We start from the raw sequence: 11412 nt of genomic DNA, 5'->3' as shown, positions 1-11412 counted from the left end.
TATATTCAAGGTACGATGGGGTCATATATGGTGTTTTGATGCTACGTTTCGCTGTTTCGCTGTTTCGTTGTTTAGTAATGTCCTCTACAGGCCCACACATCCACATGTCCATCAGTCCATTACTTCACAAGTTCTCCACAAGTACTCTTCTTAGTTGACAATTCTACATCTTTCTCTCCCTTTAGATTATTCAAAACCTGTTTGCTACATTACGTGTTCTCTATATCCTTTCAATTCGATAAATATCATACAATTGATGATTCGTTTACGTCGATAACGATAACCATTATTCAAGGATTGTGGGATTGGATCAGTTTTAGTTCCTGGACAACCGAGCTCGATTTACCTCGGCTCAAAAACATCATTGAATTTTGATCGTTCAAATTCGGTAACGTATCAAATACGCGTTCGTTGGTACACAAGCCCAAAATATCGTAAATGCTCCAAACGCCAGCCCAATTCACAGGTCCTTAAAGTAATAAACAATGCTTTTCAGGACCTCTGCAATCCGTCACATATCTATTTTTGTCAAGAGTCACAATAATAATAATAATAATAATAATAATAATAATAATAATAATAATATTTTACCAATCAAATGCTGTGTTGTAGGGTATAACTCCAACAACCCTTTATTGAAACAAACAACATATTTGCTATTAGAGGCAAAAAACCCTTCCTTCTTCATTGCGTGCATGCAAACATAAATAAAAATAGCCAGACAACAGAGATGCGACTTTAGTAAACACAAATGTATTCAAGGCGTTCGATCGATTCTTTCTAACCAACCAGAAAAAGTTACCACAGAATTTGCCATTTGGTTTCAGTGTTGTACATAACAGCACAGTTAGTAAAATACTAGAAACAAAGCTCACTTTGATATCCGATGCCGAAAGATGCAATTGTTGTCGAAGACCATTACGCGTCGCTTTTAAGAATCCAGATATTTAATTTTCACCGCCTGTCTTGTTTATCCAATTGACGTTCCATTCTTGAGCTCCATAAGGGCATATTTTGTTGAAAGATCCGCTAAAACGCCATTCGCGTTACAATGAATTTCGACGCCATTGTAGGTTAATTAAATATTCTACTATGTCCACAGGATGAAATCTACTCATTTCTACTACCCCCTGAAACCTACCAAAAATACGCGCAGAAGACTCTATCCGCAAAGACAACACTTAGCGGGGGAGTGACAGGAAAGACCTATTGCGCAAGTTTTCCATTTCCTTGACACGGAAAAAAAGAAAAAAAATGAAACGGAGAAATTCAACTCATATTATGACGGGATTGCAAATGGCAACCCAGCCAACCGAGCCACCAATGCGCGGTGCATTAACTTGTTGTTCATTATTGACTTTTGTTCTAATGAAAGGTACCAATTGTCAAAACGTTTCTGAGTCTGCGTTATTGCTTGCGTCGTAGGTGTAAACCAGCCTTAGATAAATCCACTCGGGAAAAGGTTAACTCCTGCAGGGATGGCGCAGTGGTGAGAGTACTCGCCTTACACCAATGAGGCCCGGGTTCGATTCCCCGACTCAGCGTCATATGTGGGTTGAGTTTGTTGGTTCTCTATTCTGCACAGAGAGGTTTTTTTCCGGGTACTCCGGTTTTCCCCTCTCCTCAAAAACCAGAAGTTGATTTGATTTGCGTTGACTTGTTAATTTCAATTTACAGTGTCCCTGATTGGTGCTCTACAGCGCTAGAAGATTACACACTTTAATAAAGTTCCTTTCCTTTCCTTTTTGACCGTTTGGGTGCAAAACTAATGGTCACAAGGATGTTGATAAAGGCCAAAACAAGTTCGTGGCAAATTTTCCTTCGCAGAGTGGATAGCGCGACTATTCCCTTGAATAGATGTTTTATAGAATCTTCGAACATGTCGTTGGTCAAGTTTCAGGCGGATTGAAGGGTTTTGGCTACATATTTTGGGGCGATTTCTCGATGTTCTTAGCTTATCGAATGGTGAGCCGTTTCCTAGTTCTCTCTCTTTATAATAGATAGGTCTTCGGTTTAGGATATCTCGCGAAATAGTGGACAGAATAGCACCAGATTACCAAAGAAAGATCACAGAGAGAGAACAGACATGTAAGTGCACGTCCAACTCTCGAAATATCAATATTCAGTCTAACGCTTGATAGTTGGGCAGAGAAGAGGCAGAGAGGACAAAAACAATAGGAATGTGAAAGATATTAACATTTTCCTTTGTCTTTGTCCTCAAAACCTCTCTTTCAAGTTGAATTTTAATATATATATCGAAAGTGGCCTATTCATAGCACAACAAAGACCTTGGATGAATGATAAAGGAAAGTTTTAAATTGCGCAGCGTTGTGTTCGAATTTTTCTTCTGAGCTTGGGCTACCTGTGATTCCACGTATCGAGTGACCATTCACGAGACTTACATAACATGGTGTCTTACTTGTGCTGACCATTTGCAGGTAAGCCATAATACCTTTTAATTGTTTTCTCTCGAAGTACGCCAGTAGATTACACGATAAAAAGTGTGTTCGAGTGCAATTCCCAGAATCTGTGTAATTTGTGGGTTGAGTTTCTGCTCTGAGAGGTTTTCCCTGGGTAAGTGTTCGATGTTCGTTGGTTTCCTACCCTTGCTGAAATTTCTGCTGAGCTAGAGAGTCAGCTACCTTTTAAAGCTGCGCAAGGCGTTGAAAATTCTCTAGTTGTAGGATCAGTTTCCAGGTGCTTGCATAATCTTCGCTATGATTTTTGAGAGTACCGGTATATGAAAATTCTTTCGATTCATGCATGAACTGTCAAATGGACATGAAAATTTAATAATAGTTAGTTCGAATCGCGTTCAAGCCTGGAATTTACTGGGTTGCCAGTATGGCAATCACAGTCGGAAAATTGGTAATATTTCTCTGTTTTTTTTAATTTTTGTTTTTATAATTTTTTATTTTTTTCTGACAAGGGAGGGGGGGGGGGGATGTGAGTGGTTAGGGTTAACCCTAACCTAGCCCAGACCTAATCACAACAATCACCAAACCTAACCCAGACCTAATCACTCCTCAGGCCCCTCCCGTCACCTCTCGCCCTCGGAATAGACATGCCAGATTTTTTCAGGGTAGTTTGCTACTTAAGTTGCTTTATAATAACTGCAATGATTTTTCTGATTGTCATTTCAAGTTTCCCAATGCAAACTTCTTTTCTGATTGGCAAAACTTTTCATTGGTCGTGGTTTGGACTGTTGGTGAAGCCAACTATTTTGGCTTTTTTTTTCAGGTTTTGTGTGGCCTCATTTAAATGTCTTTGACTTCCACTCAGCTTGTTCAATACGTAGTAGTCCGAGGTGATCTGTTGAGATTGCTCTCATGGCCGACAGGAGCAGTCATTGCACAGGCTTGCCATGCTAGTACAGCAGCATTATGGAGCCATCGCAATGATCCAAACACTATCAAGTATACCAGTGAATTAGATAACATGCGTAAAGTTGTTCTTGAGGTGAGGGTTTTTTTCCTTGCAATAAGTGTTTTGCATTTAATTTGATTCAATTAAACACACACAACAGATTTGATTTGCAAATTGCTCCCTCTAGTCTTGGCCTTAACTAAAACTCAAGTTGTCTTGAGCTCTTACCTTGGCGAGTAAGTGAGCGAAGTTTCCGTTGATGAAGATCATAATCATCATCATCATTACTCGAAATAAGAGATGTTGTCTGAGACGACCAGAAAGTTTACTGGGCAACCAGTTTTTGTTAAAATAAAAAGTCTAGTCACCTGAGAAAAATTAAGGGACAACCTAGCCAAAATAGAAAATGCACGATCGACTTACTTGTCGGCTTTCTATGGTCAAGCATTATCCCGTGTTTTGAATATCTGTAGCTTTTACAGAATATTGTCAGATAGCAATATCACCAACATGTAGGCGATGGAGATTGAAGATGCCATTTTGAAAATGACAAGGTTTACTGGTAAACCCAGACTTCCATGAAAAAACAGAAGCGCACTCTAAGAACTATGGCGTGCAATCACGGCATGCATTTAGTCGCAGTGGGTTTCCTAATGGGCAGCCAAGGATTTTTTAGGGTGAACAAATTCAGGCATTTGGTTGCCCTGCTTTTGGAACAGCACCAACCTGGAAGTTGTGTGGTAGAAATATCATCACAGCCATGAATATGTGGGCTATATCAGTCTTATAATTTGGAGCTGGAATATGGTGGCCCAGTATTATCATAGTAAAATATGTAAGTTTTTGACGAGAAAAGAATAAAAAATGGAAAAAAAGGAAAAATATAAGCCATCCAGATAGAAAAAAGGGAGAAAAATAGTATTTTAATAAACAATGATATAAAGTAAAAATATATTTGTTGACAAATTAAAAAGAAAAAAAGTAAAGAAAAATAATTTAAGCACTAAAAATATTAAAAAAATACATATAATTGAAAAAAAAAGGGAAAGAAAGAAAAAACTTTGAAAATCAACAGCGAAAATCAACATTGAAAATCAACATCGAAAATCAACATTAAAAATAAACATTGAAAATACAACATTGAAAATCAACGTTGGAAATCGACATAAGAAAAAAAAACACGTTGTTTCCACGTGGCCTGTCGTTATCATAGACAAGGATGCTTTGCACGCATATTCAATAAAGTTCAACCATCAGAGAGGTGATTAGAAGCTCCAGCCTGATACATCAGGGTTGTTTGGACGGTACTTGATATCTGCAGTATGTGATAACCAAAGTGTACATATTGTGAGCACGAGAGAGGAAAACAAAAGGGGAACAATGCATTGTTCATAAGCCAGTGCAGTGGTCCATCATTCTCGTAGCCCGTGAAGACTTTAATCTGCGGACTTCAGCGGAGGTTGAGACCCGGGTGACCCATATCGAAGAGAAATCGCCCGCGAATTCCATTCGCCAAACAGTACTGTACGGGTCCTCAAATGATCCCCAAACTGTACCGCAAATGATACCAGGACCGCAAATGATCCCATAAAAATGGAACGCAAATGATCCCCATTTTGGACCGCAAATGAAAAAAAATTGAGGAATGGCATGGAGGGTGGAATGGTCTGGACAGAGAATTAATGTGAAGATCGAGCCCTTATTTTTTTTATTAAAAATCACTTTAAATGGCTCACACAGGTTTCTGTGTCATTCAAGTTTTCCAGAAAGACTGAATTTTGTTTTCTGACCACGATGTTATAAATTTGCCAGATTTAATTATCGGATACAATCATCAAAAACTAACTTGGACGCAGTTCTAAATTGATTGTGACGAGGCGCCCGTTTCTCGAACTCTGCGTGTGTTTGCCAGAGTTGTTCGAATATACCGACTGTTTGTAATCGTTTCGTGGTTTTGCAGTTACTGGTCATGCGTGACTGACACCCAAATACATTTGCATGCTCAATACGAAATGTCCCTGAATCAAGGCCGCTGGCAGACCCGATTTTTCTAGGAAGATCGAAAGAGACCCTGCTCGCAGGGTTCGAGAAACGGGCCCCTGGTCAGAATCAGTTTAGAACTGCGTCCAAGTTAGTTTTTGATGATTGTGTCCGATCATTAAATGTGGCAAATTTATAACATCGTGGTCAGAAAACAAAATTCAGTCTTTCTGGAAAACTAAAATGAGACAGAAACCTGTGTGAGACATTTAAAGCGATTTTTAATTTAAAAAAAAAAAGCGCTCTTCACATTAATTCTCTTTCCAGACCATTCCACCCTCCATGCCATTCATCAGTCTTTTTTCGGGATCATTTGCGGTCTAAAATGGGGATCATTTGCGTTCCATATGGGATCACTTGCGGACCCGTACAGTACATGTTTAGCGAATGGAAGTCTCGGGCGATTTCTCTTCGATATGGGTCACCCAGGTCTCAAGCTCCGCTGAAGTCCGCAGATTAAAGTCTTCACGGGCTACGAGAATAATGGACCACTGCACTGGCTTATGAACAATGCATTGTTCCCCTTTTGTTTTCCTCTCTCGTGCTCACAATATGTACACTTTGGTTATCACATACTGCAGATATCAAGTACCGTCCAAACAACCCTGATGTATCAGGCTGGAGCTTCTAATCACCTCTCTGATGGTTGAACTTTATTGAATATGCGTGCAAAGCATCCTGGTCTATGATAACGACAGGCCACGTGGAAAACAACGTGTTTTTTTTCTTATGTCGATTTCCAACGTTGATTTTCAATGTTGTATTTTCAATGTTTATTTTTGATGTTGATTTTCGATGTTGATTTTCAATGTTGATTTTCGATGTTGACTTTAAAAGTTTTTTCTTTCTTTCTTCTTTTTTTCAATTATATGTATTTTTTTAATATTTTTAGTGCTTAAATTATTTTTCTTTACTTTTTTTCTTTTTAATTTGTCAACAAATATTTTTTTACTTTATATCATTGTTTATTAAAATACTATTTTTCTCCCTTTTTTCTATCTGGATGGCTTATATTTTTCCTTTCTTTCCATTTTTTATTCTTTTCTCGTCAAAAACTTACATATTTTACTATGATAATACTGGGCCACCATACTGGAATAGTCAACTGGACTAAAGCCTAGCTGAAGAACATGGATCAGAACAAAAGATAAGAAATAACAATCTAGGGAATGTTACACCCTGAAGGAGATGATGACTGATAGAATGTCCCTAGGAAATGAGGAGGCAGTGGACTTATTGGTGTCACAGAAGACTTCTCTGTGCAAAAGTGATAGGTTTGGCAAATTATCTTGAGAGAGTGAGAAACCGCTCCTTTAGCAGTAAGATCTAAGAAGGCCTGTACTTTGAGTGATGTTAAATATGCAGTGAGATAGGAGATTGGAGACTCAGGAAGGCTAAGACCATTCATGACCAGAACTTACAACGAATGAGGGACATGATGACAGGCACAAGGCATCATGGGACTGGTTAAGTAAAGATGATTTGAAAAAGACAGAGTGATTCATCATAGCATTTTGAGAAGAGATAAAACCATTAATGGGAGGTTTCTCCCCAGTGTGTGGGAGGCGCAGTGGCCTCGTGGTTAGTGTGCTCGACGCCAGATCGAGTGATCCGGGTTCAGGTCCTGGCCGGGGACATTGTGTTGTGTTCTTGGGCAAGACACTTTACTCTCACGGTGGCTCTCTCCAACCCAGCTGTAGAAATGGGTACCACCAAAGTTAATGCTGGGGGTAACCCTGCGATGGACTAGCATATCATCCAGGGGGGAATAGAGATACTCCTAGTCACTTCATGCTACAGTAACCAGAGATAAGCGCCGGCCTGACGAGCCTTCTAGGCTTCTAGGCAGACTTTTCTCCCCTATGTAGGAGGCAGTGTGGCCCAGTGGTTAGGGCGCTTGCCTTGAGATCCAGAGATCCCGGGTTCAAGACCCGCTCTGACCACTTGTTGAATTTGATCCTGGTAGTCCCTGGTTCAACTTCCCAGCCGCACTTGTAAATAGCCAACTGGTTTGCCCAACCAGTTGGGATTCTTAACAGTTGTTGTTGTTCTGTTCTGTCGTTTCGTTGTGTTTCATGGCCCTGAAAAGCCCCTATGGGGAGCGGTCAATTAAGTATGTATTGTATTATTGTATTATGTAGGGTGTGTGCTTCAAAGGGCGAGACACTGGGTCATGGGTTTGTGCAGATATATTCCCCAAATTAGATGCACACATATTTCAATAAGCATCATGTGTCCCCCTTGGTCTTGGAATACAGACAATTAATGTCAAAAAGTGTGCCCCAAATGCTGCTCGAGTAAGAATAAACAGCTGCATTTACCTTCCCTTGTTGTTGGAAAGAGGTAGCAAAGGCTTAGGGCGCTTTCCATTTGACAGAACTGACCGGCCAGACCGGGCCTTTGGAAGGATTAACTCTGCAATGCCTTCAAATTAACAAACCTCGAGGATGATATATTCTTTTCCATAAGAATGTGAGGGATTATCGTGCAAGTGTTCCTTCAAATTGTTACATTTTCTTTGCAAAATGACAGGTCTGGCCGGCCAGTTCTGGCGAAAGGAAAGCGCCCTTAGACTTCATGTTGGATGTCAAAATTAGTAAGTAAAGACCTTCCAGAGACCATTCAAGCTTTGAAAACACAAAAATGATGATGATGATGATGATGATGATGATGATGATAATGATAACATAAGAATACTAATAATAAATAATTTTGAATAGTTACTGTATTTTAATTTGTCCTTTTTTTCCGTCCATTCTCTTCTCACTTACTGAGTTATCCTGGGAACCCAGACGTATCTGTGGTGGTCGTTTCTCTCCCCTGAAAATGAACATCCCTTTTTGGGGGAGAGAAAGGACCGCCGGAAATACGTCTGCAATTGCAGGCTACTACTGAGTACACCTGTGTGCAATCAATCTACTGGGGAGCGTAAGTTTCTAATCATTTTGATAGTGTCCATCCCAAGCAAGGTTATTAAAATTACATTATTGTCGTTATTGATTAATATCATTGTCACTGTCAAATGTTGGTTGCTTTGTGCCAGTTTGGGTTCTTAATAATGTTCTGTTAAGTTGAGTTGTTACTTTCACATGGAGTGCCTGTAAACTAGCTTGATAGCTAAGTTCACTTCAACTATAAACAAAGCATTAGTTATTTTTTTAATTAAACAAAGCATTATTTATTTGATCAGTATCATTGTTGTCGGAATTATTGTTATTTTCATACTGTCTGTTATTAGCAGTATGTAACTGGCACTTACATGTATTTAAATTGGACACCTGGGCAGAGGTTGTGTGTGTGAACAAACATTTCTAGTGTCGGGAAACAAGCACATGGTCCTAGGATTGAACTCCTGAACTTTGACTCCTTATTATTTCTGATTTATTTGATTTTACATTAAAAGTGAAGTATCTGCTTACGAGCCAGAAGGCCCATCAGGCCGGCACTTATCTCCGATTTTATTAGCATGAAGCGACTAGGAGTATTTCTACTCTCCCCTGGATGGGATGCTAGTCGTTGGAAGGTTACCCCCAGCATTTTGCCGGTGCCCATTTATACACCTGGGTGGAGAGACTGCTAGGCACCGTGAGAGTAAAGTATCTTGCCCAAGAACACAACACAATGTCCCCAGCCAGGACCCGAACCCCGACCACTCGATCAGGAATCGAGCACTCTAACCATGAGGCCACCGCACCTCCCGCATACATTACAAAAACTTAATTCCTTCTTGTATCTTTTTTGTCCAGGCCCCCAGTCAAGAGGAACTTGTAAAGCTATCAAAGGATTTATCAGATAATCAAATTGATCATAAACTATGGATTGAACAACCAGAAAACTACCCAACATGTCTTGCTACGAAACCTTACCCTAGGGAACAAATAAGGCCATTTTTTAAAAGCCTGAAATTGTTTAAATAAAGTTGTATTTCTTCATCGCGGGATATTTTTATTGGGGAACCCTCTCATTGTATAAGCTACGGAGTGGGCAGAAGAAAAGGTGGAAGGAACTCTTGTATTGTAATCTCCTTTGGGGGTACCCCCAGAAAAATTGGGTGGTGATGTGCCGGGATGGCAGGTCTGGGGGGGGGCTTTAGACCCCCCCCCTTCCCCCAAATTTCAAATTTCAAAACATCTGTTATTTTACAGTTGATCCAGTTTATGTTTTTGATATCTCGTTGAGAATGCTGAAAGTAGCATTTCCGAGTTTCAAGATTTCAAAACTTTTTGCCTGAGAATTCCCCCAAAACACCTAAAAGTTAGCGTCTCTGGCACTTGCTTGTTAGCTCCTGCGCCCGCCCCCCCCCCCCCAATACAAAATACGGTCCGCCATCCCTGTGTGCAGCCCTCTTCCTGAAACCCTTACCCTATTCCAGACCTATATCTACGATTTTCCCTACCCTATTTCAGACGCGACCAAAAATTTGATGCCCTATTCAGCTGTTACACGGTTGGAGTAACAATTTGAGAAGGGCGTTTTTTGATGGTCTTATCGCCTTGTGATGAAGAATTAATTCTAAAAAATATACCCAGCAAGACTTGAGTGCACATTAACCATACCCTGTTTCAGACCAAAATGGTCTCTACTGATTGGAAATATTTGCATGGAATCCCAGACAAAAAACAAATAGCAATTTTTGAACAAGTTAAAAAAAAAATAACACCCAAAAAGTCACTTCGCTTAGTGTTATTCCCAACTCTCCAATTCCTCGTGTTCTTCAAAACAAAGAGGCATGGAGTTGGTGAGTAGGCTCTCCATCTTGAAAGAACAAGATTTCACGTATGGTTTTCGAGTTTCTCTGGTTGCTTGTGCATGATATCTCGCGATTGACACCTGAAATGCAGTGCTGATTGTCAGGTCAAGATGCTTGTCAAAAATTACTCACATTTTGTCCACTTTCCGGTGTCACAACAGATTTGGATCCCCTTCCCCGGATTTGGATCCTCCAGAAAATAAGCGTTCTTTTGATTAAGGTAATAACATTCCTTTGTAAATTGCTTTTAGTTGTAAAAAACTTTTAGTGAAACTCAATTCTAACTTTGCTCAGTTTCTCCTTATTGAAAATTAATACGAGAATTCATGATTGGAAAAGTTGTCCTTTTAATCAAGTAAACTTCCAACCATAAGTTTTCCAACCAAGTGGTGTTCCTTAAAAAGTGAACCTCCTCTATGAAAGCGCCCTTATTCAAACTATCAAATGGAAGGGAGAAAGAAACAAAAAATAAACAAAAGCCTTACGAAATGGCCACAGCTTTTAGCCTGACTTTGCTTTTTCTCCTTATTAGAAATTCAATGAGTTCCTAATGCGTGATTTTTAAATCACGCTTAAACGCTTCTGTCAGAAAGGAGTTCAAAATTCACATTACTTTACAAAATGCCGCCGTGAATGATTTAAACAAACTTTACTGAATAATTAACTGATTTAAATCTTTTTCTCAAAGAGTTATGCTTTATGGCATCGGTCGGAATCGAACTCTGCCTCGATAAACAGTCAAATTAACTGTAACGGGAGGTCCAAACCCGCTTAACGGATTTGTCCCAAGAGGTCCAAATCTAAGGGGGTCCAAATTAGGACAACGGGTCGATTGGTGGGTAACGTAATTTTAAGACTCTTCATTGAGAACGATTTTTCAACTTTGCTGCTTTACACTTGTCTTGAAATTCATTTCATAAGGATGAAAATCTTATTGTTTGGCAAAACAAGCCCAGGTCCCTTTCGAGCGTGACGTCGAAACTGCCTTGTCAGAGAACGAATTGGCAGTCCTCAAATCATGCAGTACTTGAAACAGCCCGGCTAGCGACATACCGCCTCTTGACGTGTTCTTACCATCCGCTGAGGAAGTTCCTACTGTATACTAAATGTTTACTAAAGGCCTTCAATATGATCAACCATAACATTGTGATTGTGTGGCTGAACATTCAGCTTTGCTTTTATGAGTTTGGTTAAACGCGTGCGCTGTTTACGTTTAATGTTGCGCGCGCGCTCCACTTGAATTTATATGTCGCAAG

General features: G+C 39.8%; 1 protein-coding gene across 2 annotated transcripts; it reads left to right on the top strand.

Annotated features, from left to right (window-relative positions):
* The first annotated feature begins 2430 nt into the window (after positions 1–2430).
* On the top strand, positions 2431–9338 carry LOC138032387 (putative peptidyl-tRNA hydrolase PTRHD1). Of its 2 annotated transcripts, XM_068880056.1 has the most exons (4): positions 2431–2574; positions 3241–3459; positions 7939–8002; positions 9153–9338. In XM_068880056.1, the coding sequence occupies exons 2-4, from the start codon at positions 3262–3264 to the stop codon at positions 9200–9202; spliced, it is 312 nt and encodes a 103-aa protein (XP_068736157.1). In that variant the 5' UTR covers positions 2431–2574; positions 3241–3261; the 3' UTR covers positions 9203–9338. The 2 variants fall into 2 exon arrangements, with proteins under 2 accessions (XP_068736157.1, XP_068736156.1); XM_068880055.1 differs by lacking the exon at positions 7939–8002.
* The last annotated feature ends 2074 nt before the right edge of the window (positions 9339–11412 follow it).

Source organism: Montipora capricornis, chromosome 14 (genome assembly GCF_036669925.1).
Source record: "Montipora capricornis isolate CH-2021 chromosome 14, ASM3666992v2, whole genome shotgun sequence".
NCBI classification, from domain to species: domain Eukaryota; kingdom Metazoa; phylum Cnidaria; class Anthozoa; order Scleractinia; family Acroporidae; genus Montipora; species Montipora capricornis.
This window is presented reverse-complemented; position numbering and strand designations above follow the sequence as displayed.